Below are 13,973 nucleotides of genomic sequence, written 5' to 3'. Positions count from 1 at the left end.
CTGTCATTCAGATTTGTCTTTGTCCCCTGCTGCCCGAAAGTTAAATTTATAGCTGGCATTCATTTTGGCCCTTGTGCCTGGAATTAGCAAGTGACTTCTAGCACAGAGTAAATGGTAGAGACTCCCACTGTTCCCCAGCTATAGGTGAACTTGGATTTGATCACGTTTGGGGGCTTTTTGGTTGCATTTTCAACCTCGTTTTTTTCATCTCCTATTGTAAAGACTAGGTGAGTTGCTTATCTCCAGTGGATCAGAAAATTGAGTAATGGTTTATTTGAAAATCTCTCCCTAGGTAAGACCTTTTACAATTAGGAGTTTTTTAAACATGGGTCTGCTCTAAGCAGTGGCAGGATAAGAAAAGTTTTAAGTATTTCCTGTTTTCTCAGGACTTTTTTTATAGCAAATGTGAGATGGCTAATTAGGCTTGAGTTGTTCCTGCCTGGTACCTGTTCCAGGCTGTCTGTAGTTGAGATGAGTTGGGCTTCTCAAGATAGCAGAGTTATAAAATAAAACTTTTTTTTTTTAAATATAAAAATAAAAGAAATCTGGTATGGCTTGTGTGAACAGATTTTAAATCAGTGCTGGTTGCCCTTCAGCTCTGGTCCTTGGGGCCAGGGCAGGCAGGGGAAGGTGCATTGAGCCTTTTAGCCAAGCTCTGACCTGAGATGCCAGTGGAGGGAGGCAGCACAGGTTCACTGCTTGTGCAACTTCCAGTGAGTTCTCAGGCATAACTGAATCCAAATGAGTCAACCGAGGCAAGTGCTACCTCCAAAGCTCTCTGGAGTCTGGCACTTCACCAAGCCCTGTCCAGCTTATAGGACTTTGTCTTTCATCCCTCCTTGGCAAAAATACATCCCATGCAGAGGCTTTTGTAGGCTCCTGTTTTGTGTCATGGCAGCAAATCAGTCTCATCTCTTGGGTAGTGTGGGGTAAATATTTCACCCAAAACACAGGCTTCTTAGGGCTGAATACCAAGCTGGCAGCTGTGGCTGGGCCAGGAGCAGCAGCTCTGCGTGTAGTTACTCCCACCCCTATAAATACTCAGTGTGTGCTTTGACCTTTGTGCTCTCTCCCTGCTACAACTTCAAGAAGTTGGTGGTTGGAGGGGGTTCAAAGGCTTTGGCAACAGCTGGGTGTAGGCCAGGAGGAAGAGCAGATTTGTCTGTGTAAATATAACCCTCTGGTGAAGTTGTGATTGTTGGTGCTGTTCCCTCTGGAGCTGTTGGTAACATAGCACCGAGGTGCTGTGAGGGAAGGAAGGAGAAAGTCCTGGCAGGGGTGAGAAGCTGGACTTTTTCCAGCATGGTGGGCTGGAGGAATGGAGGTCTCTGTGCAGACATTCTATTCATTCCAGGGATGCTTGTCCTGTCCCTCATCTCTGTTACCTTCTGGAGGACACCAAAATCAGTAATGTGGCTGTACAGCTGTGACTCTCCTGTTGAAACATGGGAAGTCCATCCTCACCATCCTTCTGGGCCTGAGGAGATCCTCCGGTGTTGAGCCATCAGCTGCAGCCCAAGAGTGGTCCAGTTGGGGTGTGCTGAGTGCTGGTCTCTGCAGGGTTGGGTGGCAGGAGCTGGGCCAGGCCTCATGAGCACCCCCAGGTCTGTGTTGTTAGTGTGTGACCAGCACGTAAAGCTGTAGTGGAGCAGGCTCACACCTCTAACCCTGCGCTGTCACTAATACAGGCTTACGAGAGGCTCCTGAGCTCCTGAGCATTGTGCTGCCTCTGTTGAGGACTAATCCTCTTTGCTCGTGTATGGTGCGTGCTAAATACAACTTAGTACTGCTGTCATTTCCCATCCCACATCTGCCAGCTGGATTTCGAGTGTCCTTCCCTTTCCCAGCAGGTACATCCAGGCATGGACCTGGTGTGGGGTGATGGGGCCCAGAGCACTTCACCTGCCCCAGGAATTGTTGTACTTTCATGGAGAGCTGTTGAGTTTAGTACTGGGTGTGAAGCACATAAGCTCTTAGTACTGAGAAGTTTGTGTGAGTAGCATTTACATGTTGAATGTGCTTTGCAAATGTTGAATAATTCATATCTACTATAAAAATAAAAACAAGCGTGGGAGTGAGCGAGTTTACCTGAGACCAGTCTGACACCTCACGTGAATTGAAGTGAGACTTTGATTCATTCACTGGATTCCTGAAAGCAACACTGTGATATTGATCTCCATCCTCAAAGATCTTTCAGACATTAATTAATTTTAATGCTACTCTTCAGAGGAAAATAGGGTGTTTCAGTTCTGCAAGGGGGTTAAATTCCAAGATATTGTTTGTTGGTAGGACTGGAACATTTAGGGCCTTCATATGGAAATGTGGGGCTGTAAGGCCTCTGTGAACTAAACTGGAAATTTTACTGGTGTTTGTTGTTGTGAAATATTTCCGTTTGAATCCTTAAATCTGTTGTTGTTGTATAGTAATAGTAATATAATAGCATATAGTAAATTATATAGTAATATAGTAACATATAGTAATTATATAGTTATATAAAAACATATGGATCAATAATAGCATGGGGATTGTCAGTGAGGTAAAAGTACAGAACTGGGAAGGATGATGAGAAAAGAACAGAGCCTGAAGCCTGTGACTGGGTTTGAAAAGTTGTTTCCTGCTATGGAGAAAGCTAGAAAGGTGAAAGAGAAGAGTGTAACTTAAGGTAATTTCTACATTTTAGTCTGAGACAGATTTCAGTAGTAATTCTGTGGTATAAAAGGCTGATCAGCATTTAGTCTGTCTCTATCCCAGCTGAATGTTTTCCAGTGGATTGATGGGCCTGTGGTGGAGGGTGTCAGTGGTGAGATGGCGTGTGGGGCTGCTGGTGTTCCCTGTGTGCACACAGCTCACAGCAGCACGGCGAGGCCAACAAAGAGCAAATGGGTGACTTACTTACACTGATTTTTGTGAGATAACTGCATGGTCCTTGGTCTGTTCCCCTGCTCCCCAGGGGCAGGTGGCTGCGGGTTCCCCTTTCTGCCCGAGCACCTGGGCTGGGAGCAGGGCTGCTCTCCAGCAGGAACGGGCAGTCCCTGGTCCCTGCAGCCAATACGAGAGTCATTATGCAACACCACTTATTTCCTATGGCATCAGATTATGCAATTTCTGAGCAGAAGAATGCAAAGCCCTGGAAGAACACAGTAGCATTTTAGCAGATCCAAAAATACCTTCTGCAGGGTAGAGGCAGCATTTCAGTGTGTAGTGCTGAAAATACGCCGTTACGTAAGGTGCTTATTTCCCAGCCGGCTCGGCAGGGCTGCCAGGTGGAGCAGGACGTGCTCTCCCTGCCACTGGAGAGGTCTCTCTGCACTCACGGGAGGCTGGGTGGGCTCTTTGTGTCTCTTCCTCACCAAGACGAATTTTTATTGCTTTTTTTTCCCCCCCTTCCTTTTGAAAAAATGAAAGAAGTAGATGCTTGATTTGTCTTTCCAAATCAAGCACTGCTTCACCACCCCCCACAAGTTTGTGACCTTATGCTGAAGGAGGTTCTAGTGAAACATTTGTCGCATGGTGCTGGAGGTAGAAATTCATTCCTATGCTGAGAGCCAGGGCAGATGCACACATTGCATGTGGGGATAAGAGGCACCAGTTCTTTTAAGGTGAAGTCTGCCTTGGAAATCTATTAAATATCTTCGTAGGAGACAGGAGCATGGTAGGAAGGGGGATCTGCTTGAGACAATCTGTTGGGATTTTGGCAGGAATACTTACCAGAGGCTCTTAAAGAGGCTAAACAGCTATTAAATAACTGAGACACCAGGCTGGCAGACAGATTACTGGTTAAATGATATGGAGTAAGAGTTGGAATAAAAGCATAGTAATGTTGAAACATCTTTCTCTGCCTTGGAGATGGCACTACTCATACTTTTCCCACCTTTTCTTCCCTTATCCAGATATTTTAGGAATATTCTGTTTAGGCTGTGAGACTTCACAAGGAAGGTGTTGAGGGTAATAACTATGGAAGCCACTTGCAGGGAGTAGTGGAAGGCTCCAGTGAACTTGGGTGATAAAATACCAGTTCAATTTAGTGTTGATTAAACACAATTCAGTCTTAACATCAGTCTTTACAGTCAGAATTAGGCTCTGACATAGCTTTTTCTGCTCAATAATGAGATCTTAGGTAGTAAGAGACCCATGGAAGTTAGCTCAGCATCCTGAGGAGCCAAAATGATCATTGTGCCTTTGTGTATTTCTGTGGCATTCTGTCCTTTTTGGGAATCCTGGCTGTGGTCTGACTTCCTCAACTACCCAGGGAAGCTGCCCCATTCCTGGAAATGTTCAAGGCCAGGTTGGGTGGGGCTTGGAACAACCTGGGTTAGTGGAAGGTGTCCCTGCCCATGAATTTTAAGGTTTAATAGCTTTTTTCAACCCAAACTATTTTGTGATTCTATGTTCTATAACTTTAAGGTGATACAGGAGAAATGGAAAAGAGGTGATCAAAGACTCAGAGCAAGTTTCATATGGAGAGTGAGAAAGTCAAGTGAGAATTGTTAGACTTGATAAAAAATGTATTGGAGTGGAGGATGGGACAATTTTTAAAATCACAGCTGGAATTTAAGAGATAATATGTTCAGGTGCCACTGAAGCAGTGAACAACTGGCTGTTTGAAGAAAGAAAGGAATTAAAGCCATGCAAAGTGAAGAAGAGCTGGTGTGACCTTCTACAACACGGAGATAAGCTACAAAACTCCCTGCCACAGCCGTGTTTGCCGAGGTGTTCTGGTTAAAGAATTCCTTGACCCATTTGCACAGGCCCAGTCCTTTGTGTGCTGAGGCACAGACCCGGCAGTGTGCTGTGAGCAGGGCAGCTGGTGGCACTGCTGGGGGCAGCTCTGCCTGCCTGCACACCCTTCCCTTGGCTCTGCAGCAGGAAAGGGGGATGGATGAACCTCCTGAGCTTCTGTGCCTTCATCCCATTGCTGCAGCCTGGGTGCCACTTCTTTCTCCTCAGCCAGGCTTGCTTGGGATGTGCGAGGTGCCGAGCAAACCTGCAGCTGGCTCTGCACAGAGCAGGAGTCCAGCCATTAAGGCTGTTTCTTGGCTGGTACATGCTGCTATTTTTGTCATTGTCAGAAAGGGTTCAGGCCACTGAGCTAGACAGGGTTCTCTTTCTCACTGGTACAGCCACAGACAAAAGGATAGCACTGCTAAAATCACTTTTCCAAAAATGATGTGTCCCTGTTTTCCTATAGATAGAATATATTGAATAAAGGCTAAATTAAATCATCACGAAGCCAGGTTTTTGTTGTGATAACACAGACTACAGACAACATGGTTACATGTCTGTGGTCTCACGTGCTTAATGCCCATGGCTATGCTAATTATCTAGTAATGTTTTTAAATGATGATGATTATGATAGTTGTGAGCCCTCAACAGTTGCTACCACATCTCTCAGGTGAGGATTATGGTGTCTGCAGAAGAAAGCTGTCTTATGTTGAGGTGGCATCCAAATATTTATTGGAGAGAGGAAGTAAAAGTATGTGTTCAAGTCAGGATTCTGCAGGAGTGCAGAAGTACTGTAGTGTTTATCTGACAACCTGAAGGAGCAGTGTAAAGCACAAAAAAGCCAGTGTGACAAGACTTCACTTTCCCAGGTAAACATGCTGTTGGTTGTAGAGAAATGTTTATATGCAGAAATATGAACAGAGCTATTGCAGTGACAGAAAATCTCAGCTGGGTCAGATGAAGAACTTTCCCTTGTTTTATCCACAATTGATGGTGTTTTGGCTATGTAATTGTACTATTTAAAGATAAGGCTGGGTTGTGGCTGGGCATTCATGTGGGTGTGAGATAGGAAGAAATGTTCTTCCTTGAAGGAGCAGTGTATCTTGAGAAGGAGATTGATGGCTTAAAAACACCCAAGCTTTGCCTTGGGCTGCTCCATAGTTGGCTTAAAGGTTTGCCTGTAGCCTGGGCTGGGTTATACCAGGTTAATGTGGGCAAGCTTCATAGTGTGATTTCTTTTTTTACCACCTAACAAAACAGATAATGCAACTTATAAAAATGTAATGTAATTAATTAATGTAATAATGTAACTTTAAAAAAAAATCAGCCCTCCTGAAAACAAAGAGTTTGCCTTTTGGTGATGTGTAACTCATTCTCTATTAATAAATCTGCTTTTGCTTTTTGCTTTCAAAACAACCATGCAAATCACAAGCCTATATTCTGAGTAATGTAAAAAGTGTGGCAGAAGAGGAGTAGCTGATCATTCATGTAACATTTTCTTCATCAGGAGACCAGGAAAAGAGAGTCTGTTGAAATGCTGTGTGGTAAAACCACACAGTTCAAACCCAAAGGTCAGAAGTGACAACAAAAGCTCTGGGACTTGCCAATTCAGCAACTCTCAGTCGTTACTGTGCTGGAGTTGTACAGCGATGGGAGAGGACTGTGCATCTGTGTGTTGTAAAAATTCCCTGTAGAATTTGAGAGAGAGTCACAAGGGGCAGGAGAACATGATGTCTGTGCTTTATAGACACGCTTTTTGTAGTTTTGTTAGATTTTAGAACATTTTTAAGGCTTTGTCACAAGCCACTAGTTGAAATGATACTCCCATAAATTCCAGTTGTGTAGGAAATGTGTAGTTACCTTGTTGTGCCCTCTGCAGCCAGGAAGAAATCACACTGGGTACCAGGAAAAAGCAAGGGGACCACAGGGCTTGGCTGTAAGTAGTGATCTGGGCAGGAATCTCCTCTGTCCATGGTAGTTCCATGTACCAGCTGGATAATTTCTGCCAGCAGCTCTGCTTCAGCTCCTAAACATGGATCAGACAATTGCTTTTATTCCCTCTGCATGTTGGAAGTGCAAGCAGAGATTATGCTTTATTGGCTAAGATAGAAGTAGCCTTCAAGGAAGCAAATGTAGTGTTACTGGAGACTTGGGCTTTCACGAGACTGAGTGGTGGCCTCTGTGCTTACACCACCTTTCCAGCACACTGACTTTTGGTTTGGTTTGTGTGCTGTGTCTGATTTGCCACTCAATTTTTAGCATAGGTCTTTAAAGGAGAAACTTTAGAGGAGAGACTTCAGCAATGGGTCACGCAAGGCACTGGCTTAACTCAGCTGCAGAACCTGACCATTGTGTTGACACTCTTAGGAATATTGAACTTGTATAGGCAGCCACGTGCTTTGGTGGCTCTGGAGGAGTGTGAGGACACTTCCTGGGTGGCTGTTTCCAGGGACAGGCACAATATCAGGCAAGGTGAGAGTGTGCCTTGGTAGCTGATTCACCCACTTGGTGATTCAGGTAAACTCTCACTTATCTATAGTTTCAAACTGAATTTTGGGCTGTCTGACATGTTGAGGAGCAGCCTCACTCTGCTGAGAAGAGGTGCATTTCATGCTCCTCTTGTCTGAGGGCGATGGGATTTTGCCTGGAAGAAATACTTTGCATGGAAATGGAGTAATTTATGAGAAGTTGTGATAGTACAAAATTACACTGAGCCTTGAATCTCCTTCCAGACAGAAAAGAAATTTGTTAGTGCAGAGTGCATGAACTCATCAAAACAGTTCAGATCCGAGGGTCTGCCTTCAAGTCAGTATGTGCAGCAGCACTTTGTGAAATCTCAATCTCTTAAATATGCACAGTCCTCCCACACATGGAGCTTCCAGCTTTTGACTGGGAGGCTGCTGCAGCAGGAGCATCACTCAGATAGAAATAGCACAGCCTTGGCCAGGCCTTTCCCTGGAAAAGCTCATGATGCACATGCAGATCACAGGCATGGGATCTCAGGCTGGTTTGTGTTGGAAGGGACTTGAAAAATCATCCAGTTGCACCCCCTGCCATGGGCAGGGACACCTTCCACAATCCCAGGTTGCTCCAAGCCTTGTCCTGCCTGGCCTTGGAGACTGCCTGTGCCAGGGCCTCTCCACCCTCACAGGGAACAATTTCTTCCTAATATCTAAACTAAACCTGCCCTCCTTCAGCTGAAGGCCATTCCACCCTGTCCTTTCACTACATGCCCTTATGAGTACATCCTGAATGGCAGTCTGGATATACTGAAGCCTAAAACTTTCAAGAAAATGTTTTTAGTTGCCTTTTCTTTTATTGGGAAGAGGTCAGCATGAAAAATCTCAGCCTTTTGGTACTATGACTGAAAGAATAGCAGCAGCATGACAATAAAACTTGGAAAATGCTCTTCCCTTGTTTCAAGAGATGGTGAGATCTCAACCATCCTAATTTCATTGGATTAAATCACATTTTGCTAAGGCAAGAGGTTGCACATTGCAGAATTTACTGCAATAGAAGAGAATTAAAACAATTAATTTCCCCCAACAAGTCAGCACTGATGTGGTATGGCAGAAACCACCTTCTCCCCCTCCCAGGGTTTCTGCACCACTTTGGTTCAAGTTGGCTGGAGAAGAAGTTGTTTTAAAAGAAGTGCTGCTGTTTCATGCTCTCCCAACAATGAGTTTGCTACACCTCTGAAAATTAGGCTTCTTATGTAAGGGCCTAAATAAGGCTGTATCATGCCAGTTTGAAAATAATTCCATAACTTTTATATGCCTTCTCTCCCCGTGAAGCACATAAAGAAGCATGTAAAGTGGCAGGACACTGTGCCTAAAGGCTTTTTTTATTTGAAACATCTCAGTGTTGGAGAAAGCAATTTGATCTGGGAAAACAGACCTGATATCCCAGAGTCTGGGGCTTTGTTCTTGGCTGAGCTGTGTAGTGAAAAGCTGTTAATTCCCTGTTAAATCTCCACAATCAAACATTCCAGAGGCAGAAAACTGTAAAAATGTAAAAGCAAAACCTTACACTGTAGTAGTGTACTCTTGAGAGGCACATAACAGCCAAGTTATTTTATCCTCCAAGTCTGATTTAATCCATAATGCACTTCCCAAGGGTTAAAAGTGAGGCATTTTGGGACACTGTTACCTCAGATTCTAGCCTTTACATTGGAGTTTCTTGCAGGACACCTGGCTGATGTTTTATTTGTATTGCTTAATATTCTGTGTTACAAAAAGCACATTTCTCTGTATGAACACAGCATTTTGCCCTTGTTTAAACAATCCCTTGTCACTCCCTGACTTCAGGTGATGAGCTGGGGCTGTGCCCAGGAACACTGAGTTGGGCCTGGCCTGGTATTTTTCTGCAATTCTGTTCAGGTCTGAAGTATCTTCTTATCAATAACAAAATCTGTGATAATAGAACAACTGCTGCTAGTAGTAACTGTACTCTGAGGTCACACTGCAGCTTCCCACACTGCTGAATTGGTCATTGTAGGTCAGGAGTAACCAACTCTCCAGCTTCCCATATGGGTCCGATTCAGCTCCTCTACTGGTTTGGGCTGTGCTGCAACTTCTGCCTCATTTGCTGGTTTGCTTTCTTTTAAAGAACAAAGTTTACAACCTAAATAAAGCTTTTATGCAAGCCCCATGTGATCAGGCAGGATACAGGAAAGTAATCCAGGTTCCTGGCTGTTCCAGTTTGCTGCTGGAGAGGGGCTGAAGCCCAGGGCTTTTCATCCTGTGGGCTGAAGGGCTTATCTCTCCTCCCTGCAGTGACCTCATCCTGGGAGCTATGGCACTGAGCTGCTCCCTTGCCATTGGCTGTGTCCTACCTGGCCACCTCTTTCTCCCTTCCAATGGCTGTTTGCAGAGCCTGGAAATTTGCAGCCACTGTAACTGATCTTACTTTTTAACAAAGTACTTTCTGTTAAGGCCACTTTTTTTACCCCTCACAGCTTCTTGTGGAATTTAAAACTGGACTTTGTTCCATGTTGCAGGCTGAATTCACTTAATTGCCTGTGGCCCAGTGTTAGAGCATCTGGTTTCAGAAGGGATTATCCCAAAGCTGTTTTTGCAGTGGGCAGCTCTGGCAGCATGACCCCCAGCCATCAGCCTGGCTCTGTGGGAAGGTGGCACCACCATGGGTTATGGAAAAAAGACCTCTCAGTGGAGCATGGAGCAGGAGATGGGGGCACTTCTTAAAAGGGATCCCAGCTCTTGTTTTATGTGCGCCCTCCCAGAAGCTCATGCAGGGGAGAAGTGGAGAGCCACGGTGAGAGAACAGCAAGGAGGGTCTGCTGTTCCATGAAACTCAAAATTTTATTTGCTTATGAGGGTGGCATGGATGTGGTTAGAGAATTGAACATATCTTGCCACAATGGACAGGGAGGGTCAATTAGAGGTCCAGGATGGTAATAACCAGGTGGGACTCTGAGGGAGCAGCCACAAACCATCCCTTGGTGGAATCAAGGTACCTGTATCACCGGGCTTTGTTTCTCTAACACCTTGTCTCGAGGGTTTGCAGAGGGATCCTGAGCTCGTGGGCTGTGCCAAGCCCAGGAACAGTGGAGTGGTGGGACTCAAACCACAGCTGAGCTGGGGCCAGCTTCAGTCTGATAATGCTGTGGGAACTCTCTGCAAAGAATCTTTCACGATTTTGATCCTCAGGCTCTTGTTTAAAATTGTGATGTTTGTTTCCCGGCCAATTCCTGCAGTATGTTACCGAGAGTATTGCCCGAGTGGAGTTTCTGTTGGAACCATTTATTTCTTTCTTTTAGGGCACTAATTATTTACCAAGTATCAGCGGCTGTCTGGAAAGTCTAGTTAATTATCAGCTCACCTCAGCGAAACTGCACGTAGTGAAAATACTTCAAATAAAAAATTGAAAGTTGTTCTTTTTCCTCTTGTTTCAGGTACTGGGCCCAGGTGTCACATGTGAGTCGCGTCCTGCAAGCGCTCTGAGCACCCCCTCGGGCCGTCTCCTTGATGCACACTCACGGCATCATGGCCAGCACTCAGGAGCGCCTGAGCCTGTCTTCCTCTCCCAACTCCATCGGCAAAGCGTTCTGTGAGGACAAAGACTTGGGGAGGTTCCCCGCCGAGCCGCCGGCCGCCGGGAGCCAGCCGTCCCCGGAGCTGCTGGAGGACGTGCGGGAGCGGGGCTCGCTGCCGGCCGAGCTGCTGGAGGGCGTCGGCAGCCCGGGCACGGCGGCCGTGCTGACCAGCATCAGCGAGGACGCCCGCGACCACTTCGAGAACAGCGTGCTGCAGCTGCGGGAGCAGGACGAGCCCGAGCCGGGGCTCCCGCAGGGCACCCGCAGCCCCGGGGACGGCGACACCAACGGAGCCGGCGACGATGTGAAGGTGCAGTTCAACCGCACGGGCAGCGGCAGCGGCGGCTTCCTCGAGGGGCTCTTCGGCTGCCTGCGGCCCGTGTGGAACATCATAGGCAAGGCCTACTCCACGGACTACAAACTGCAGCAGCAAGGTGAGGGGCAGCACCGGCTCTGCTCTGGGGCGGTGAGGCAGGTGAGCCAGGGCTCTGCCCCAGCTCTCCACGTGGCCGTTGTTGTCTTGTCCCGCCCTGTCGCGGGTTTCCAGGGATAAACCCTGCGCTATGGAGCCAACAGCCGTCATGTGTGGCAAAGGCAGCTCGTGAGGGAGTCAAAACCTGTTCAGCCCCATGGCCTGCACCGTTGTGGCAAGGCTGAATCTGAGCCGGGCGTGGGGATCAGAAGGAATTGTGTTGAAGTACTTGATTCGATCCCTGTGTTAATTTCTGGAGGTTTTTTATTTCCTCCAGATGGAAAACACTGACATAGGCACTTCCACTTCAGAACCTCCAGGTGAAGGCTGTCCCCAGTTGACCACCAAATAGCAGGAGTATTGCATCTCTTTTAAAAAGGCTTTTATTTCTTTTTATTCAGGAGTAATTTTCCTCTTTAAAATATCATTTAGTACTTGTCTTTCCAGAAATAGGTTCTTCAATATTTATACCTTTTCCATTTGGATGTGTTAGCGTAAATGTGTAAATGTATATAAGTATACATATAAAATCTGTAGCTTGGGAATAAGTGATGTCCCAGTCGACTGCATATATATCTATATATCTATCTCTATATATATTTTAGGGGGTACTGAAAACCAAAGAGCAGAGTATGCTCTGCTGTTGGTGTCTGATTTCTCCCCTAGCACAGGGGGAGGGAGGTGGCAGATGGGAAAAGAACAAGCTGTCATTAGAATTAAGGAGCTGAAATGGTTGAGGCTTATGGAAAACGGGAACAGCCTGGCCACCGCAGTACCATGGGGCAAAGTCTCCTTTGAGCATCACTCCGTAGTAATCAGATGGCTTTTTGGCACTGACAAATTATAAGATACAAGGTCAGAAACCTGTCTGAATGGTTCAAATCTAAACCCCAGAGGGATGGGGAACAGCTCTTAATATGAGGGAACAGAGCTGTTAAATAACATGTTGGATGAATTTGCCTCGAAATCAGTTTCCTAGAGTCAGTTGTTTCCAGTTCCTAAGTGAGCAGGAAATGCATCTCTACATTCCAGGTGCCTCCTGAGCAGCAGCTCTCTGTGCAAGGGTTTGCTTGCTTTGAAATTTTCTGGCACAGTTGGTTGTGTTTTGTTTGCGTGCTGTAAATTCATTGTGTCACGTGTGGTTCAGAATATAAATAAAAACAGTGACAGAAAGTTCCCTGGGGAATTAAGGCTGCTGGGGTGATTGCACAAAGGGTGAACAGTTTTGGAAGGGCTGTCTAGGTGGGGAGTCTCCCTTAGGAGGGAAAAGGAGGTTCTGAGCAGTCAGATGGCATTCAGAGCAGGCATTGGGCAGTGTCTGTGTGACAGTGCTTTGGGTTGCATGCTCAGTGTTTGTAAGGGAAGCTAAAAATTTCCAAGGAAAGGCCACAGGTGCAGGGTGGCAGTGGCCACTCCCAGCAATTCTCTGTGTGTCCCACACCTGTCCCCACTGCTGTCTCTGAGCCATCCCATGCTGGTGTGTCCCTGTTGCCTGGGAGCAGTGGCTTTGGGGGAGCTGCCTGTGAGACAGAGAGATCCCATTCCCCACAGAGCAGGGCCAGCAGCTGCACTGGAGCCCACAGTGCAATCTGTGCTCTGGTGACCCACAGGGGACACTCACTTTTGTATGGAAGTCACCAAACTAAAAGATGGCAGCACTAATGAATGAAAAGGAGCAGCTGAGAGCAGTGCTGGGGCTGGAGGGTACACACTGAGCTGGTTCCTGTGCACAGGGCGTCTTGCTGTTCTCTGTCTTGGGAGCATGTTCAGAGCCACACATCCAGGGGCATTCTGCTGTTTGCTGCTGGCATCAGGCCCTTCTAAAAGGGCAGATTTGAACTGGCTACAGATGTGGTAAGGCTGAGGATTAATTGGGATCAGCTATATGTAGCTGTGTGGTTGAGCTGCATTTTCAGTGTCTTCATTGTTAGAAAGGGGACTGAAAAGAAGAGGTTTTTTTTAAATTTTTTTTTTCTTCTGGAGCTGCTCAGTTGTCTTGTTTTGATGACATCTGTTACCCTGATGGTGGTACTACACTTCTGTTATCCAAGGATAAACCTTTTCAAACTGCTTCTGTGCTGAAACTTGAGGATTTTGTGAGAATATTCATGTTCTCTTTTCCAGATGATCTCATTCTTGCTTCTTACCACCAGAAAATCATCTTTGTGTGCATTTCATCAGCTACATACAAGCCAGCAGTTCACTAACTGATGTATGTGATTATTTTTATTTTTGCTGTCTTTTAGCAAGAGCACAGAGGATGCATGGATTGTGTTTGTGCAAGTGCTGTGTGGCTGAGGAAATGTCTGGGGCTCTTTCAGCAGCAGGGAGAGGATTGTGGTGGCTTTTCATTTCCCTGGGAGCTGCTTTACAGCTTTGGGCTGCTGCCATGGATCTGTGCAGATGATTTTTTTCCCCCTTCTTTATGAGACAACTACTTAAAGCCTCATCCAGGAGTAATCCTTTGTGTTGGGCTGAATAAATAACAGGGGTAGGAGTCCAGCTTGGATCTGCAGCCATGTGGCCTTCCAGAACTTAAAAAGAGCTTATAAAAAAGAAGGGGGGTGACTTTTTACATGGGGAAGTAGTGATAGGGCAACAGGGAGTGGCTTTAAACTAATAGAAGAGAGATTAAGATTAGATTAGGAAGAAATCCTTTCCTATGAGGGTGGTCAGGCCCTGGCACAGCTGCCCAGAGAAGCTGTGGCTGCCCCTGCATTCCTG

The 13,973-nt window shown here is 46.2% G+C and overlaps 1 protein-coding gene across 8 annotated transcripts in view; it reads left to right on the top strand.

Moving 5' to 3' along the window:
• The window catches only part of MAP3K13 (mitogen-activated protein kinase kinase kinase 13), a 73,515-nt gene that overhangs the window by 37,359 nt on the left and 22,183 nt on the right, over nt 1-13,973 (top strand). For all 8 annotated transcript variants that reach the window (XM_038145538.1, XM_038145546.1, XM_038145542.1 and 5 more), the window contains one exon: nt 10,637-11,211. In XM_038145538.1, the coding sequence (XP_038001466.1) occupies nt 10,710-11,211 (502 nt within the window). In that variant the 5' untranslated portion in view covers nt 10,637-10,709. The remainder of the gene's footprint in view (nt 1-10,636; nt 11,212-13,973) is intronic.

The sequence above is a fragment of the Motacilla alba genome, chromosome 9 (assembly GCF_015832195.1).
Source record: "Motacilla alba alba isolate MOTALB_02 chromosome 9, Motacilla_alba_V1.0_pri, whole genome shotgun sequence".
NCBI classification, from domain to species: domain Eukaryota; kingdom Metazoa; phylum Chordata; class Aves; order Passeriformes; family Motacillidae; genus Motacilla; species Motacilla alba.
This window is presented reverse-complemented; position numbering and strand designations above follow the sequence as displayed.